The sequence below is a fragment of the Scomber japonicus genome, chromosome 7 (genome assembly GCF_027409825.1).
Source record: "Scomber japonicus isolate fScoJap1 chromosome 7, fScoJap1.pri, whole genome shotgun sequence".
Lineage (NCBI taxonomy): Eukaryota > Metazoa > Chordata > Actinopteri > Scombriformes > Scombridae > Scomber > Scomber japonicus.
In genome coordinates this window covers 24762440-24782811 of record NC_070584.1, presented here as the reverse complement: position 1 = coordinate 24782811, position 20372 = coordinate 24762440, and the positions used below count along the sequence as shown (strand labels likewise).

At 38.3% G+C, this 20372-nt stretch overlaps 1 protein-coding gene across 1 annotated transcript; it reads left to right on the top strand.

The window, feature by feature from the left end:
* The first annotated feature begins 548 nt into the window (after nt 1-548).
* swt1 (SWT1 RNA endoribonuclease homolog) lies at nt 549-19881 on the top strand. The gene is made up of 17 exons (XM_053322606.1): nt 549-669; nt 839-911; nt 1313-1386; nt 1537-2749; nt 2917-3046; nt 3718-3819; nt 3952-4143; nt 4880-4973; nt 5656-5897; nt 6315-6463; nt 6765-6903; nt 9088-9227; nt 9391-9518; nt 9897-10043; nt 13079-13145; nt 13238-13305; nt 19616-19881. Exons 2-17 carry the CDS (start codon nt 843-845, stop codon nt 19710-19712), a joined length of 3051 nt encoding a protein of 1016 aa, XP_053178581.1. The 5' UTR covers nt 549-669; nt 839-842; the 3' UTR covers nt 19713-19881.
* Nucleotides 19882-20372: the final 491 nt, after the last annotated feature.

The following is a 20372-nucleotide window of genomic DNA, read 5'->3' as shown; positions in this document are numbered from 1 at the left end:
AAGATCCTGTAAGTCAATTTAATGAGAAACTATCAAAATAATGACTTAAGAGATCTTAAGTCATTATTTTAAGATAGTTTCTCATTATTTTGAGTTACTAAGTCATTATTTTAAGATAGTTTCTCATTATTTTGAGTTACTAAGTCATTATTGTGAGATAGTTTGTCATTATTTTGAGATACTAAGTCATTATTTTGAGATATTAAGTCTTTCATTTGAGTTACTAAGTAGTTATGTTGAGATACTAAGTCATTATTTTGAAAAATGTTCTCATTATAATGGCTTACTTTTTTTCATCACATTGGCAGAAATGTCCTTCCATACCAAACAATCGATCTTTTCAAAATTAAAGTGAGGATAAATATAATCAGCAATAAAACGTGACAATATGCTAGATAACAGTGAGAAATTAGTTTATCTTTTCTTGTCATGCCAGTGCACTCCGCCTCCAGGCCAGTAGGTGGCACTAATGCTTGTAGTTGTCATTTAAATCCAAAGAACAACAACACGAGGCGGAAACTTAGCGGATGTTTTGGAAAACAGGTGGTCGATGACACAGGAGGATTTACTACTCTGGCAATTACACATTTATTCCTACTATAGCTGCTTCTTTCCAGTTAATTAATATACAAGAACGTCCGAGATAGTAAAAAAGACAGCTTGCTTACGGTATTAACAATAACACATCTATAGACTTGTGTTTTTAATATATTGTGGTCTCTACTTACTTCTTACCTTATTCCCCTTATCAAGAGATGTTTAGGTATAGATAAAGACAAACATATTGTGCATAGTAGCTGAAGATTAATGTGTGCTCTTTTTTAAATGACATCCATAGGAAAATGTCAAAAAAGTCAAAAAAGAGGAGGCGCAAGAAGTCGTCTTCATCCTCCAGTGAAGAAGATGAGAAGGTGAGGAAAGTACATTCAAAGCTGTTGTTTCTAGGAATGCAATGTGGTTATAACCCTCTATACTCTGTATAAAGTTATGTAACGTGATATAAATGTATATATTAATAGCATTCATTTTCATGAATCTAAATTGAGAAATGATAACCAGGCAGGAATTTCTGTTTTCGGCTGCTGAGGCAAAAATCTAGTGTCGATATTAAACAGTCCTGTTCATTCATTTGCAGCATTGCTTACAAAATAAAATACTACAACTGGAAATTTTAAAAGGGAGAGCCACCATGGTATAAATGATTTGGTCTCTGACAGTGGTCATATTTATATTGTCTAGCTGTATATATCTTCATGTCAGGATCTACTACCCAGCTTACACAAGATTTAATGTTTATTTTCCATTATTGCAGGCACATGAAGAACAAGATGTAACCAGACATTATAAGCGTGACAAGAGGAAGAAACATGAATATAGCCGGGAGAGGTTGGATACAATATATTTGACCTTTAAAATCAATTACAGTAATGATTAGTAAGATTATCGCTTCATTGAGTACCACCCACTCAAATTGATGGGTTTTTTTTTACTACTGTATCTCTGACTGTCATATTCTTTGTCGTCTTCCACATGCAGCTCTGCAACAAAACACAAAGATCGTGCTTCTCATACTGTTAAAGAGGATTCCCGATGCAGCTCTGCAACAAAACACAAAGATCGTGCTTCTCATACTGTTAAAGAGGATTCCCAATGCAGCTCTGCAACAAAACACAAAGATCGTGCTTCTCATACTGTTAAAGAGGATTCCCAAAGCACCCGTCAGATCAAAAAGGCTGTCTACAGACTGCCAAAAACGCAAGCAACAGACCAGAAACCTGTTACTAAGGGAGGGGAATGCTCAAAATCAAAACATATCTCTGTGCCATTTTATGGAGATAATTATTCTGGTAAAGCAAAGCGTGATATTTCAGGGAAATGTACAATTGCCAGTGGGAGTAAAACTGTGCGAAGGAGCACATCCATATCCCTGAGCATCGGCAGTACAGGTACAGTTCCTCAGAGGCAAGAAAGGACCTCTACAGGCAGCTCTAATGAAAAGTCTTCCCACAGGAGTCCATCAAGATTAAAAAAGCTGCTAATGAGTCCCAGTTTGGTTTCCTCTGAACAAAAGGAACAGAGGCAGAATGCACTGAAAAAGAAGTGCAAAGAAGAGGAACCACCAAGAACTGGTAAACACAGCAACACTATCAAATCCAGGGAATCAAACAAGACCTCCTCTGTCTGCGTGGACTCTCAAAGGAAGGAGAGAAAGGAGCTGGTCAAGAAAATGGGCCAGGGGCATGAAGAAAAGGATTTAAATGACAAAAATAGCCTTTATTTAGAAGCAAAAACTCCTTCTGCTACTACCAAAAAGCAGTCTTCCACCTCAGCCAAGTACACTACCTCAGAGAGGAGCTCAAACGTGTTAAAGAATGTTACCTCAATCCCAGAGAAGGCCACATCAGGGTCCCATGAGACAGCTAAATCATCATGCACCCAGCAGCAAATGTGTTCTTTCACATCACGTCTGCCTCTGAAATTTAAGATACCAAAAATATTAAAGTCACTACCAGTTGATAGCAGAGTTGAAAGTAGTGATGCTGTTTCAACAAGCAGAAATATCAGACATGGGACTGAGCTTTCAAACTCTGTGGCCTCAGTGAACAAATCCAAGCAGGAAACTGTCAAACAGGTTCACAGTTTGGATGTTACTCCTATTTTTCCAAGTGAAGAGCAAGATACGAGGCCATCTTGGTCAGGCCAACTCCCAACTACGAGTAATACAGACACTGCGCCATGTTATGACCAGGTAAGATGCTCTGAACTGAACTGAGTCTTAGTTGTCATGAGTTATTTTCCTTTCTTCTTTTTTACATGACAGAAATCTAGTCATGCAGTGGTTAAAATGGCTAACTGCTTAGTTGTTTTGTTGTTGTTGTTGCTTTTTGTTTGTTTTAAAATGTTGTTGGTCTGCAGAAGCAATTGGTTGAAGAGCTTCACCTTGCTCGCTCTGAGAAGAGATTGGAGCTTGATGTAATGCAGAGCTATGGTGAACTCAGCTGTATGGACATAGACCCCCCTGAGGAGGGAGCTACAGAAACACTATGTGAGTTTTTTGTTTTTCCTGGAAGGTGATAAATCTGAACTGAAAAGTCAAATAGCAGATTTTTGTGAAATACGATCTCAATTTATTACATGGAGGACTATAAGTTAAGTTCAAAATGTTAATTTGAAGTATTAATTAATAAGGTATAATTTGTTGAGTTGGTACAGGCAACAAAATGAAGAGATCATTTATATGGTTTCAGGTTTCAGGTCACCAAAAATAAACCAGGGACCCCACCCATTCTGGAAAAGTTGAGAATGAAATATGATTTTAATATCAAAGAGACCCATAGAAAATGTAAAAAAAGAAAAAAAAGTGTCATGTTAAGCATTGCATCATTTCAGTCTTTATGAACTGTTAACATGCATGACATTATACTTTTAGTCAAATGGATCCACATCATACAAGTTGTGACATTTGAAAAAAAAAACAAGTAATCCACAAAAGCCAACTAACCCCAGAAATACACAGCTGACAGTGAATCTACTGTTGATGAATGCTATATGAATGGTTAAGTCCCAGCTAATGGTCTGCCTGCTCCTTTCATCCCACATAATAACCATTATTACAAGTAAAATAAATGTATTTTGCAAACAATATACTTAATTCACCTGTTAATTTTGATAACCAACAATAAGCAATTAATCTAACATGAACGTGTCTTTTTACAGGCAAACAACCCCTTCAGCAAGCCCTAATCCTCATTTTGGACACCAACATTCTCCTTAGTCATCTGGATTATGTGAAAAAGATGAGATCTCACGGTCTTGGAGGTGGTTAAAATGATTTTTATACTTAATGTTAATCTTCTTGTTGTTGAGCAGGATGGTGGAGTGAAAACCATGTGAGCATTTATGAAATATGGAGTTATCATACCATTCTCTCTTATTTTACTGTTTTCGTAGCCCTGGGCTTCCCTGTTGTCCTGATCCCCTGGGTGGTGCTTCAGGAGCTGGATTCACTAAAAAAGGGTCGAGGCCTGAAAGATTCTGTGGCTCACCTGGCCTGTCCCGCCATCTCATACATTTACAATTCTCTGAAGAGCCGGGATCCTTACCTCTGGGGACAGTCAATGCAGCAGGCCACCCAGAGTAGCAGTGAGTGCTGATTTAAGGAAAATATCTGCATTTCTGATGCATAGTAAAAATGTGTTACCATTTTTAGTTAAAAATACAACATCTGAGCCTGGTCATTGGCCTCTAAAATATTATATGAAGATGAATTTACATGATTTATTTTCCTATCAAAGCCATGTTTTTGTAGTCCATTAGTGAGCTGATTTTGTCTCTTCTTTAAAGAACAGTGTATATGGATCCAGAAATGGCAGAGATGTGCCTGTCAAGCTATTTATTAGTAAATGGTTGACTGTTCACTTTACAGCCACTGGGTGGCACTAGCACTATGCTGTGCTCTCCATAGTTCATCTTCGTATGCATGGTGTGCATCTCAAGGGCAGGTTAGCAGCCATGCCTAAGGTAACCCACTTCTTAGCTGTATTTAATATTGATCAGATATGAATTTTCCAAGAGTGGTAGTAGGATCTCTTCAGTAAGATGTGAAATAAAGGAGAAACAAGATATTGCTTCCGATTTCTAATTTATTGTATCTCTTGGAAAAGAACTCTCCATTTTGTGTTCTCCAACTTTGTATCTTCCTTCTTGTCTATAAAATAGAAAAGGACCTGATGTGCTGTGTCATACACTGAATAAAGCACTTACCATGTGCTTTTAGAGTCATGAATTAAACATACCCTTATGCGCTTTAATGGAATGTCACGTTCCTTTCTGTCACTCCTGTCATTTAGTCTTTCTGTCTGTATCTCCTTGTCCCCAGATGGTCTGAATACTGAGAATAATGATGACCGAGTGCTGCAGTGCTGCCTGCAATACCAGAGTCTGTACCCAGAGTGTGCACTCATCCTATGCACGTGAGTTCCCCCTCCCCCTTCGTTATACTGCTGCTGCTGCAGAGTGTGTGTCCTCTGCAAATAATGCACATGCATGTGACTGTGAGTGGCTTCAGCCAGATAGTTCCAGTTGGGATGAGAGAAAGAGAGGGCCAGGCAGAGTAATTTGGTAAGAATAGATGTGCTGAACAAGGGATTCTGAGTTTAGGCTTTTTTTTTTCTTGCCCACAATAGGTGTTGCCTTTGTATTGTTTTACATTATTTTTCCTTTTGACCTATTTCTCTGTCTGCCTTTATTTTCACAGTCTGTTATTGATACGTTAGCTAAATCAAAGGAAAAATCAATTGTCAGACATTGGATAGGTGTTATACAGGGACTTGGCTTGGATTTAGTGTTAGTCACCAAACCTCGTGGTTGCTGCAAAAGGGATGTGATTGGATTATGTTTAATGAATAGTTGAGCGCTAAACATGAAGCTACAGTCACCAGTCAGTTAGTGTAGCTTTGCATCAATAATGGAAATGGGGGAGAAACAGTTAGCACCAAAGTCCAAAGATAACCAAATTCACCTACCAGCACCTCCAAAGCTCACTAATCAACACATTATACCTTGTTTTCACATTCCTTAAATGTTAACTGTGTGTGTGTTTTCTATTTAGACACTCCTGATTAAAAAGTATTTCTAACCCTTTTTCATCTCTAGTAATGATAAAAACCTGTGCAGTAAAGCTCTCTTGAGTGGGGTGAAGGCCCACAGCAAGAATGACCTGGAGGCAGAGGTTGGGGGATCGAGACTTGACCCTCCCTACTCTAAAAACAGTCCGATTCCCACGCCGCCTCACATCAGCTCCCAGGTCCCATCACCAATGCCGAGCAGGAGTTTCATACCAGTGCAGGCACACAGTCAAGAGAGAACAAGCCTTTCTGTAGGAGCCACACAGAAAGGTGAGCCAGGGATGAATGTGTTCTTCATGCAAAACAGGAAATTGCTTGGCGTACTCCATCACGTTGCAATAATTAACAGCACATACCATCAGTGTACTTTCCACCCACAACTTCCTATTTTCCTGTTTTTCTCTGCTTCACATCAATTCCATCCATATTACATTTGGGTGAGAGCTTCTCTGCATTTGTAAACAATTTTAACAACAAAAAAAAATCTTGAAGAAAATTAGATGAAAACTTCACCTACTCTGTATACAGTTAGTATCACAGATGCTGAAAGATACATTTTTAATGAAACCACTACCATAATGCAGAGAGTGTATATTGCATTCATGTGCTCCTGCTGCACGTACAGTACATGCCTATACTCCTGCATCTTGTGCCTCTTCTCATATACATTTATGTTACTGATCACAGATAGAAAGCCACTCAGTGAAGGGGATGAAGAGAGGAAGAAAAGGGACTTGAGCACATGTGTTTCTGAGCTAGAAGATTGCCTCCGGGAGGTGCTGTCCGATGTGCTAGAGGTGGAGATGAAGGCTGCGTACGAAGACCTCTGGCAAGAGGTAAAATTGTGTTGTGGAATTTCACATAATCTCATACATACACATAAAGGCTATATTTTAATATGAAGTGTTGATGACTAATGCGTGGTATTCATTGAGGTTTCATCTCAACATGATATTATAAATGTGGGAATCAGTGAGATCTGCTCAGACATCTTACTGTAGATCAGATTTGTGTGTGCTTTGAATGGAAATTTCTAGAAGGTGGGTCAGATGGGCCAGAATGATTTTCAGTTTGAACACTGCATTTTTTATGAAAGTCTTTGATGGTATTTGGGTTTTTTTTTTTTTCTTTTACCAGATACTTTATGTAAAACCACCCTGGAATCTGCAAGATGTCCTGCAGTGTTTGAAAAAACACTGGATAGCTGTCTTTGGGTTCATTGTCCCACGGAAAATGCTAGAAACTGTTTTAAATCTCATCAACTTCTTCAGCTCAGGTATGTAGGTGGTAGTGCTAACATCTGTTTCATTATGTCTTCTAATGCACACATATATTAAAAAAGTTGTGGGCGGGGTTCTCCACATAAGCAGAGTTTGGACTCTACTTGGTTAAAAATGTCCATAATAATGTTTGGGGTTGTGTCAGAAATATTGTAGCAACCATGACTGACCAGTGTTCTGGATTTAGTGGCATCAACATTTATTATATCAGGTGATTATGCAGTAATTAAAACATACTTGTCAAATCTGTCCTGCCAGATGCCATTACATTCTATACACTTCACCTTTAAATATGCCTTGTGCAGTTTTCTTGCAAGCAACCTGACCTCTAGCACTACTAGAGGTCAGAAATGTAACCAACATAACATATTTTATTTATTCATTTATTTATTTACAGATGTGTGCATCACCCGAAAGCTCTCAATATGTTAACCTCATGCAATGTTTTATTTATTTATTTCTCTGTTGCTGGGATTTGGAAAGGCTTGATATCATCATACACTGCAGATGACAACATTTGCTGCCAGTTTTCTATCAGCTGATTTTAATCTTCCTTTGAATGCGATCAGTAGATTTTGAAAGACAATAACAAACTTGAGATATGAAAAGCATAAAAATCCAGTACTGAAAATGGCCAAACTGAGCTCCGTTATGTCTCTAAATGTGAATATATTCTTTGTTCTACTGTAACAGTTTCAAGGCTATAAACTGAAATGATATGAAAAATCACACAACTGATAAATGAGATCATCAAATGTCCCAGAACTGTATCCAAAAATGATTTATGTTTCACCGGACAGTGGTGATGAGATAATGAGTCATCCCCCACATAAAAGTCCTGCTCCAGTGGGGTATGGCATAGTCTGCCCCGCACTGCGCTAGAACCCTACAGAACTACATGCATAATTAGGTCATCTGCTAAAACAGGACACTCAAATGTGTGTCAGAAAGATGCTGAGTCGCCCTCTGCAGCACTTCTTTCTCTGGATCTTATCACTGGATCTAATTACATTACGCTTACAGTGCTGAGTGTGTGCCTGTGTGTGTGTGTGTCAGCCTCTTATTCTCTCTCTGTCCATCTTTGTGGGGCTGACTGCTGCACCAGTGGCACAATGTTTTTTAATCCATCCAGGAATGTTAATAGCTAAAACAATGGAGTTTTGCCCTTTTTCTGTGTGTCCTTGGTTCACAAGAATGATTTTTCGATTGCTTGGTCCCACGCAGCCTGGCTCTGTGCCAGGACAGCTAGAGTAGGCTGAGCAAGAGGAGGAGGAAGGAGGGATAAACTGTATGTGAGGCTAAGTACAAATCTAGGAGTGGAAAAGTACTGCATGCGATTTTCTGGTCTCCACTGAGCAGACTGTTAGTGTGTGTAGAGCCAGCTGTAGCTATACTTGTGAGGACAGGCACTTCACAGCCCACTAAAAAGTGAGAAAAGCTGAACTGAAGTGCTAGTGTTCAGTTTTGTTAGGTTAAGGGTTATAGATAGGTATGCAGCTGATATAGTTAAGGTTAAAGGAAACAATGAATGCAAGTCCATAAAATATCCTTTCAACCCTATTGCAAAAGCTGCGTGTGCATTATGCAACATGTTGAGGTGTTGCATACTTGGCATGCAGATGCATGCACATGTTTCAGCGTAAGTCGTGCATGTTCTGTACAGGTTTCACTGGTCTAGAAAGTTCTACATGAGACACACATACATCTAGTTTGAGCAGGTCTGTTGTCAGCCAGAGTGTCTCACAGTCTTTCTCACAAGCTTACACAGACAAAACATCCTCCTCCTACTACCTCATTTTCATATGTCTGCTATTTATGTGTGATTAAATACATTCAGCTAAACCTAATGCAGTCAATACAACAGCCCTGCAGAAAAACCTTAACCTTCAGTAAGGTCGTAATTATTATTTTTTTAAACTGTTTTAGAGAGGCTCTAATTCAACATTATGTTAATTGTTAATGCCTATAGTTGGTAATGCTTTTAAATTGAATTGCATTATACTCAGGTGTTTATTTTTGTCTGCCCCAGTCCAAAAAAAAAGCATTAGTTTTACCTAAACTGGCAACTGAGTGCTTGCACAGTGCCAGTATTAAATCTACCTTTATGTGCGTCTGTGTGCATTTACCTATCTTGGTCCCTTATCTTTTACATGCTGTTTGTATCTTCTATATTCTCTCAGGTAAATCAGTGGACTGTAGCTCTACGTTAGCCGCCCTCCAAGAAGCTAAGGAGCTTGTTGAAGCATTTGAAAAACGTTCAAGCCATGTTCCCAGTGCCCTCTCCAGAATGGACAACATTTTCCATAAGCTACAACCTCAGGTGTGCGAGTGTACTTCATTCACTTTTTTTATCCCACCTCTGGTCACTCTTATAATGAATCCCAAAACAACAATATCTAAGACTACAGGATGTTTTTATTATTAAACATGACCTTTTATTTGATGTTTTTCAATTTGAATAATGGCTACATCTGTCTGCGTAGGGAGGATCTACATGTGATGTTGTCATGAATGATGAAGATGAAGAAAAACAATCCACGTCCACTCAGTTCTCTCACCAGGAAGTGTGGGCCCTGTTTGAGAACATCTGGTCTAATGTCTGTCAAATAAGGTGAGTGTAATGGATTTTTGATGGATGCAGTGTGCAGCTTCCACTTACAGGCTTCAAGATTATACTGCAGATACTGTAAAAATAATTGTGTGTTGTTGCTGATTTTCACTGAAAACTGTCCAGGGTTTTTTTTTTTTTTTTAAAGGAGCAGAGCACACACATCCAAAAGCTGTTGTTTCATGCTAATGCATAATTTATGGTGAATAAGGAAAGCTGAAAAATGTGCTGGTAATAAAGAGTAGGGAGCAAAATGGGGAGAAAATGTCATTTAAAACAACAATAAATGGTTACATGAATGAACTTGTATAAATAAAACAACACGTTTAGTTTTCTCTATTCCACTGACCCCTGAGGTCATTTTTTTCTGTCATGTTCCAGTTTTGAAGTGTTCAAAGCTCTGGGCTTTGACCCTCACGCCATGCAGACTGCTCAACCAGCAGGAGGTCCTCCACCACCACAGGATGCCGTGGCCTGTTTGCAAAAACTGTCCTCCATGGTGTCACAGCTGCTCCAAGCCTTCAGCAGGTATCTCATCCCACTCATGTCACTGCTCCCACTCTAAACAAATGTGCTTACCTCTTAGCCACTATGTCCGGTAGGTCAATTTTATTCTGTATTTAGTCAATTATTGTCATAGTTTGTGTTTATAGAGTCTGGGTCTTAAAACATAAGAAAATGACTGGAGAGGGAGTCAAAGCAGGAATCTATGTGTTGTTAGGTCACTGTTGCTTCTTTGTGAACACCCTCCATCTCAATCTCCAATCTCCACACAACTTCCAACCCTCTGACTTAACCTTCCTCGTGCTCTCACAGGTGTGTCTCACATTATGTTTCAACAGGCAGTCTCTTTACGAAGCTGCTTTAAACTGTCCTTGTCCTGTCCTTTACCAACCACCTCCTTACCTTGCCCTTGTTATGTAGGTGTCTGCAATGTATGTTCTTATAACTCTCAGGCTTTGTTTGGTTTGCACTGTTGTTCAGGCTGTAATCTGTTTGACCTTCTAACTTATCATCTCTCCCATTACGCAACAAACAGTGTAGAACCGTAGCATTGTTTAGTTTCTCACTGAGCTTTCGTAAAGAAATATGTGAAGTTACATCTTCACCGCCCACCAGCTTTCCCTTGTGCCTGAACTGGCTTCTGAAAATATTCAAACTTTTTAACATTTCACACCAGACTTACAGATTTGAAGTAATTCAATAAAGAATAGATAGTGTTGCATTGCAAGATGACATATCAGTGGAGCACTTTATGGATTATATGCTCTATTAACTTCTCTTCATTAACTTGATGATATCATGGCGTTTCTCAAGCTGACATCAATTGTATGCAGTCACATCCTTCTTCCAACTTCCCTTTCACTTGGTGATGACTCGGATAGCTGTCACGGCATGTGCAGAAAACCATCCTGTAATCCTGAGCTTTTTCAGTTGACTTAATATTACACAAAACAATTTAAGTCTCTTTCAATTTCAAAATGACATAAAGGAAAAGAGAAAAGGAAAGTAAAAAGTCTGTTACATTGAACAAAATCTTGTTATCTTCTCCCAGCAGGGTCTGTCTTTCGGGAGGGTAAAAAGTTGAATTTTCTCTCTTTGTGTGTTCAAACTTCACCGCTACTGTACATATAAACAAAACAGCAAGAAAATATAATGTCCAGTCAGAGTCAGCTTATTATTATCTTTGGTGGAATTCATTGTGACATTTGGGTCTCTTTGAGGGCAGGTAACTATAAACTCCTGCCACCCAAAGGGAAAAGTGTCTGCTGACATCCTTCATCCAGCTTTCATCCAGCTTTCATCCAGCTTTCATCCAGCTGTCTCTGAACTCTGAACTCCTACTCTCAAAACCAGTATAGATAGAGAGAGATAGATTTTGACATTAGGTGACAATATTATATTTTTTCTTTGATTGTGATATGCTGTCACACATGACAAACAACCTCTTATATGAATCATTTCAAGACGTGATATATTCAAACTGCAATTTTGAATAAAGTTTCTCTCTGTTAGTTAAAGCAGGACACTTCAGTACATCAACCAAGACAGTCTGTTTGAAATGTCAGCTTATGATCATCCCCGTGTCATCCTGCTGTGGTTAATAATTGATCAAAATACTCATGATGGTACATCTTGACATATTTTATTTCCTGTGTTAAGCCTCTGCTGCCGCTTTGTTGTGTTATCTCTCAGTCAGATGTGGTTCCCCCTGAATCTGTACTCTGTTGCTTACACAGGATGTACGGCAGGGCGGAGATCCTGTACAACCACATACAAATGTTTACAAGTACTTGAACAATAATGTAGTAGCTATAAGACGAGTGTATGTGTAGATAAGACAAAGGGAAATTGTTTTTCTGTTGTACAGCGTGTTCTGAGCTCAATCGCTTTAAACCGGACAAAACAGACCTTTCAGATCATAAGACACTATGTATGTGCTGTATATCACAACAAGTGCACCTTATCACCACTTCCTTCTCAGAGGCCTCCTGTTTGTTGTTTGTGCCATAAAGAATGCTCAATATGTTGGTACTTTATCACCTGATGGTTTGTAATTTCATGAATGTGTTTTGATTTGATTGAAATGTATTGTTATGAGTCTTTCAGTGTCAGGATGTTTATCTGTAATGACTGTCATGTGATGGAGCACCAGCAGCTTCTTAAGTGGGTCTTTGTGTGATTTTGTAACTTGTAATCTTTGTAACTCGTTGACAAGTTCTGCCGCAACTTTGTCCTCTTTCAAAATCTGATATGTTTCAGATCCTGTTTTTCTCCCAAGGTTGCAGCTACTGGGCGTATGCGTTTGTGTCACTATTGCATTAGCACATTATGAACGTGGCAGATGTGTTACACATCTTTCCAGCTGCGACTGTTTTAGAATCAGCTTTTTTGTACCATGCTACCTTCATCTCTTCTCTGCAGGAATGTGGGCTCACTGTGTATACTTTGTGTGTGTGCTTCTTCATGCACGCGCACTATTCCATGCACATGCATGTGTGTATTGGGCTGCTCAAGTACAGTTGCCTAGGAGACAGCCAGACTCATTTTCGCGTGTTGGAGCAGAGCTATGACTCATACTGGCTATCTCCCTCCGTTTCCCTCTCGCTCATTTTTCTCATTCTGCGATCACATCACTGGATATGGATAATTCACGACTCTGCTTAATTTACCATTCTCCATTCTTCATTCTTCATTCCTTTTACTGCCAGGGAGATGGGGGTGATTTTCACTTTCTTTAAAAGATTTTAAAGAAAGAAAGGAATCGAATCTTGAAGAGGGTGGAAAGGGTGGCAGTATAGGAAGAAATTCAACAAATTTCTATGTTGCATAAAGTACACTTACACTAAAAATGCTTTTACTCTCAGGAGAATAAAATGACATTGAGTTTATATTTACTGAATGAAAGGTTCTTACAAATAAAGGTGAAAGAATGGATTGGCCCGAGCTGTACTGAGGTCCTTATTAAAATGTCAAACAACTTTTCAAGCTTCACCTGGAAGAGAGGTCATCTCTAATAATTCCTTTTTCTTTTTTCTTTTTTTTGGGGGGGTTGATCCCAGTGTCTTGTCCTCAGCTCCTGGTTTGGAGGAAGTGCAGACACTGCTTGATATCATCCAGTCTAATAAGGTTGGTGCCTTTTCACAAATATTGGTTTAAAAAAAAAAATGCATACAATTAAAGTTATTTTGTTTTTGCTCAGCTCTTGTGTTGCGTTTCAGATTGTTGATTTGGATTCCCGATTTGCAGCCAAAGACCTACTTGATTGTTTCTCACAACAAGACTACAGGTAAAACACACACACACACACACACACACACACATAAAATGCCATATACAGTATACTATATCTGTGCATATTATAGAGCATATGATTTTGCTGTCACATTATGACCTTCGTCCTTTCAAGGGATTTTTGGATTTACTTGACACTTGAATCTTAGCAATATTGGGTAATATGATAATAGATAATATTCAGGACAAACCTATTACATTCTCATTTTCTTATAGAGGCTAAACATATTAAAATAAGGTTTACTGAGATGAATGAATATACTGAGTTTGATGTATATGCCTTTAACAACAGCCTGCTTCTGTTCAGTTGCCAAATCAAACATTCACAGGATCTCAGATTTCTCGCGCTCTTTGTTGCAGCATGCCTAGGCAGGTAGAAGTGCTATGTTTTTTCAGTCTCAGAACTGTTGCTCCATCATTTAAACCCTCCCCATGAATTTCACCAGAAGAGCTCTAACAATGATGGTGGCCATGCCAACAACTCCAAACAACTCCCACACTCATTTATAGCATATGTCTTTAAGAAACGCACAATAGATCTTTATACTTGTATATAATTTACTAGGCACGGTACAGTAATGACCAGGCTGGCACATAAAGGGAATTTTAATGCCTACACGTAGTTACCTGAAGCAGTTATCAGTCATTCTTCTTAGCTGTTGAAACATAATCGCCCTGCTGCATGGACAAAAATGAATGCTGGTTCTGCATTGAGAGTCATTTTTGTAGGGGCAGTGTGAACTAGAGTTACTTGTTTAACCAACTGACTTTGTTTGAAGATTAGAGATTAAACATTGATTTTAAAGAGACAGCTATCAACTCTTGTAACATAAATTAAATGTTGACTTATCTACCGTACTGAGCTGAGCTGAGTTAAAGTCTCTTGACTCAGCTTCTGTTGATGTCATCTCTCTTAGCTTATCTATGTAGCTTATTTAAACCTTTGTCTGTTATCTCGTTATATATAAATTGCGTAAGTATCTTATGGAAGGAGGAGGGATTTATCTGCAGCAGTGTTACCTGAATGGCTGAATATAGGACTACTAAATGACCTCTGCCCTCTCATGTCTCTCATGTAACACAGGCTTTACATGCAGACCTTCTTTGAGATTATCTTTCCTGTCTTTAGACTGAATTTTAACAACACATAAAAATACACGGTTATCCTCCTAATCCTGATTATTTTTGACTGTGTTCTTCTATTTATCACCTTTTTAATATTGTGTGGTTTTACTTTCTGGGGACATTCATCTGCTATGTTAACTACGTTGTCACTTACATTGAACCAGAATATGATGCACCAGAACGCAGGCATCAGTAACAAACAGAAACACAAAGTCCATCGTTCCAGCTCTTATTGTGGAGACGTTTGATCATCAGACCAAATAAATACTTAACTACATTTTACAGATTTACATTATTTCTTGGAATAATAAAGCAAATGGAAGCAAAGGTTTATTTGATATTAAAGACAACATCTGCTGTGTCACTTCGTGGAAGAGATTTTCGGGCTCTTGGCAGTCGCATCAGCAGCTTTTGTTACAAAGGATCACCGCTGAGTAACGTAGTTAAGCTGACTGTGTTTGTAAATGTTTCATTTGTTACGTTCACTGAGAAGTGATCTAAGCCTTTACTTAGCGAGTGCATTATCCCTGGTGTTAAATATTTGATATCTGTGCACACAGTGGCGGTATGATGTCATGAGTTATATAAAGCCTCAGGGGGGCCTTTTCAGGACCATTAACAGTCATTGACGGGCAGCTTTCAGTACAAACGCGCCTCAATAGCAGATAATCTGCCGGACTTCCGGAGATTCAGGATTTTACAAATGGCAGATTAAAAATGATTTCTTTTTTTTATGATAAGACCTGTTGGTTTAAAAATAAACAAATGAAAAAGTGACCAATATCATATTTCTAATATGAGATTCTTCATTTTACAAACTGTAGAATTACCAGTTACACAACAACCTGTAAAGAACAGGAACATTTCAAAACCTCACAAGCCTCATCAGTGTCTTTAATGGTCTGTCTTTTAGATGTTTATTTCATTTATATTCATGTTTCTTCTAGTTTTTAGCTGGTTCTAAACATACAGAGGCAAAGATATACTGTGTTTAGGAAGGATTATAGTATTATATTTCACACTAACTGGATTGCAGTTTTTGTCAAGAATGACAAGCATGTACTTGTATGTTTGCATAATCCCTTTTCTGGATGCCATCTTAATTTCACTGTATCTTTAAGAGAGTGGGAGGAAAAGCAACAAAGCAAGTTGTTTTCATGTTTCTGTGTTTCTTCTTCTAGTAGACTTTCAGATCCAAGACTTATTTAAATATTAGCAGCCCTGGTTCTATTAGAGTCTCTTTCTTCATACTTCTTTCAGTGTCAGCAACACGTGCATGTGTACAGATATCTCCATATTCACACAATGTGCTGTGTACAAACACACAAGCCTGATTTTGCAGTTGACAAATGACTTTTAATGAGTCACAGTTCAGCTGTTGGTTGCATCAGCTGATAGGTGAGAACAAACGCATCAGCTGTCCAGGCAGCACTGATGTACAGTATGTGAATACAAGTTAACACGAGTGTTTAACTTGCGTATCATTTCTTATGTAATCCATTGGCTCAGACAAACAAGCTCCTGATCCTTAGCGGTCGCCCCTTTGGTATTATCTTATGTCATAATATTTACACTTTGGTTTTATATGACTTAAACCGATCAGAGGGAAAACGCTGTCCTGCTATTTCATAGTTGCATCAAAAAGAAAGCCTAAGGTCTTCCATTATTTTAATTTTTGCTCGTTATATTCAAAAGCTACACTGAAGAGAAACTGCTTTGTTTCTCACTAGTTCAGCCCTTTTTATTTTCCAACAATTAAATGAAGAATTGAATAGAGCCATTTTCAAACAGATGGAAAGAATAGAAAAGCTTTTTACTAGACCATTATTTTACTGGCGTATAATAATATTTCATCGTGTACTAATTGGACTGCATCAAACCACATTGCATGCCTTTGTTTGTCAAACCTTTTACAGGCGAGCCCAGTGCCACTCTGATATCATTTACTGGCATTTCTTCATTAGCCTCCATGCAAGGCTTAGTCACACTCAGAAAGGTCAATGTTTTACTTTCCAAGTGAAATTTGAATTAACAACAAATATAACAACTGACTTTTAGAGAAGACGTAGTTTTATGTAAACCATATTATCAAGGTTTGCTGTAAGAGTTCTACACAAACGCCATCACAGCACAGTTAGTGCGCAACATGTGCAGTGACAGAAAGGGACACGCTGTTAATATTTGCTTGTGCTTTTTGGCAGTACGTCAAGGAAAGTATAAAGAGGAAATTTCAAGGCTTGTGTAAGTCCAGCTAAAAAATAAATAAACTAGTGTGAACATTCCCAGATAGCCAATCAATAATATTCCGTAAATGAGAATCTTCCTGAACATTTCAGTCCACTGTTCTTTTTCTTCTTCAAACCGATTTTGAACAGTCGACTGTGAAGAACAAACGTTGGTTGCCATGGAGATGATCTGTCTGAGTCCAATTGTGGACTTCCTGTTACACTTAACAACATACTGGGAGCTGAGAACATTAATCAGTTATGTCATCGCTGCATATCATGTGGTTCTGTGTTCAATGCAGTGCAAATCATTACCGTCTCCTGGGGATATCCATTAATTACCTGTCAAACACATATATGCTGTTATGTAACTCAACACAGAAAGCAGCAGCACAGCTCTCCCTCTTTGTGTATACATTGTCGATCTGGGTCAGTGACTCCGACTTTTGTGTGACTGCGTTCAGAGCTGCATTTTGACGTGACCCGCGTGTCACACTAATGAGTCCGTACTCGTCCGTGTAAACACGTTGACAGGAAGCCTTTCACACAACCTCTCTGTCTGCGGAGCATGTTGGAATGCTAATCCAGACCAACACATCCTGAGAGTAGCCATGAAACCTGGCAAGAGTGAAAAGTCGGTGAAACAACCTGCTGTTTCCACACAGGTTATGAAAACACACAGCTTCACACTTGGATGAAGAAGTGGAAGCGGATGGATAGTTGTAGGGTGAAAGGAGGAGGAGGCGTCAACAGCCAGGAAAATTCTGGTCTTTTTATTTCCTCATTCTCTCCTCCCAGTGGTTACGTAACGATTGAATGGAAACAAAGCAGAGGAGGAAACAAACAAGCAACAAGCTCCCTCAGTGTCTCCGCCGCTAAGTAGCCGTTGCCAAGACTGTAGCAGCCAATTTGTGTGTGTTTGTGTGTGCGTTTGTGCTCATGGTGAACACTTGTTGTGTGTTTCTTTCAGTTGTGCATTTGTAACTACGTGGAAAAGTGTGGTGTTGTAATCAGAAAAATGTAATTCAGCTGGAGGGAAATGTGTATGCATAGTTGGAATTGACACTTATGAACTCTGGAAACTGCAACACACACAAACACACGCACACACACACACACACACACACACACACACACACACACACACACACACACACACAAGCTCTTTTGTCTGTTACGGACATTCTGTGCTGAACATGATCCACATGCCTGTAGCGTCATCTGAGTTCATCCAGATAATACAAGTGAAGTAAACTTAAAGGATAGGCTGAAATCTGACTGGTGTTTTAGGACAGACTTGGAAAACTTGTGTTTAAAACTTGGAAACTTTTTAAGATGTGAAACATTTGATATAAATGGATTCTTCGGGGTGTTAAACAGAAGCCCAGCCTACAGGATTTTGGCCTTTGCTAAAACCTTAAATATGTTAGCAGAAAATATCAAATAATAAAACTTATGCAATGCTGGGCCACACTGTCATATGTAGCTGCTGTCACCTGGAGAGGAGACAGTATATTTACTTTTAGTGCTTTCTGGGCATTTGGCTTGTCCAGTGATAATGCGAGATGAATCAAATCAGGAATTCTGTCTCTATACATGGTTTAATTCAAGCTCGGATCATCATAAGCAGCAAACAGAGCATTCAAAAAGACAGGGTATGATGATGATTCACAGTGGTTGAGGGACCGGTCTATGTAGTGATGCTAGCATGTAAAGTATTTCCCCAAGGGGTATTTTGAACAGAATGCTACACCTGTTTCTGGGGCCCAGCCAGATCATTTTCCTAAAATCTGCAATACTGCTGATGCATAGACTTCCCATCTTCTAGTCCAGCTAACATGAGCTGACCATGTAAAAGTACATACTAACATCCAGTCAAATAACCGCCAGTAGTGTTCTTGTTAATTAGAGGATCTCTTATCAGCACAAGAAACTTTTCCACCTGCCATTGCACCTAAAGACAGATGAACATACAAATGCCTTCAGCCTCACAGCAAAAAAGTAGTTATTTTCTAATTTGATGTTCAAATATCAGCTTGTATTTCCTTTCCAACCAGCCTTTTGGTCCTTGTTTCTATTAAAGCCCATCAGTAGATTTAAATTAAACAGGCTCCCCACACATTTCCACAGACAAAACTTCAAAACGTTTCCATGACTTCTCAAAGACCCAAAATGTTATATCCATGACCGTTCATAACCTTTAAATAATTTCATTACAGGCACAAAATTAACCATCCTGTTATGTCCAGGTCAGATTTGACCTATTTTCAAGTTTAGATAAACATATATTTTTGTTTTCAAATTTTCAGATTACATGCTCCACAAGAACTGAATACAATAAAACACATTTTGATCAAAGTAAAGTGTTGTTTATAGAATTAAAGCTTATATACCAAACACTTTTCACCTTTTTCCATAGAAAAGTATACGCATTATGTCATATGGCATTTCCCCCTCTATAACACAACAGACATCATTTTTAATGTATAAGAAAATACAACAGTTATTTTGGGAATGATTTTGTTCAGCGTTAGTCTTCTCTGTTCTGTTCATTGTGAGCAATAATGTGGTCTAAGGTAAATAAATCATTAAAATAAGTACACATATATTATGGTTATAGATCAAATTTTTTTCTGTTTATTAATTCAAACACAAGTCAGATTTGACCCTTGAACACTAAGGGTGCAATCACTTTTCAAACACAAAATTGTATGACTTTTCTAGGCCTGGAAAATGAAAATGTGAAATTCTATGACTTTTCTTGGTTTTCCATGACCATGGGAACCCTGATTAAAGTATGAGTATGAGACTCATATTTTGATATGGTGTTTTTTGATGTGCAGGTTTTCTATATGATGTTTGATACAAGGGGCACACTGAACGTTTCTCTTCCTTCTCTCTGTCTGTCTTTTTATTCCGTTTGTATCTCATGTATCTCATTATGTGTGTTCATAGGGAGAAGCTGAGAGTTGGAGGGATGCAGTTAATGGAGCTAAAAGAGGCCCTGGACCGTTGTGTTGAGACTACACATCAACAGATCACATACACATAGCCTTGATTGGACCAGTCTCCAGAGGTTTCCAACAAAACAAAATGCTTGAATAAAGTTGATCCTTTACTTAAAGTAAGTTAAAGGGATGTTTGCTTTGAGCATGCCTCCTGCTACAGGCCCTGTTTACCCTTTTATATTTTTTATGTATAAAAATATGTTCAGTGGCAGAAACATTCTGTTTCCCTGAATGATAGTCAAAAAAGATAATTTTAGTGGTGCTATTACACTAGTAGTTCAGGTTCACCAGGTTCTGCTTTCAGTGTTCTCTAGCAGTCACTGAGCTGTTTGACACTTGGTCTTCATACCTCCCAACAAATAATCATAGTTGAACTGCTATTACAGTTCTTCTGTATTTCAAGTGTGATTTAGATTATTAAATCTGTAAATATTCATCCACGTAAAATGTTGAATCACAATATTTTTCTATATATGATATGCTATTTAAAAATGTTATATTACTACTTGAAATTACTTTTTGAAACTAAGTATGTTACACTTTGGGCATACATAGAATTTATATATTTATTTTTTCATCTTTTAGGGCTGAATGTGTCTGAAGGACCCAGACAACAGATTTAAAAAAGAAACAAAGACTACAATTAACATTATTTTAATGTCTGTTGCACTTTCTTTAAAAGGATAAGTTCACTATTTTCAAAT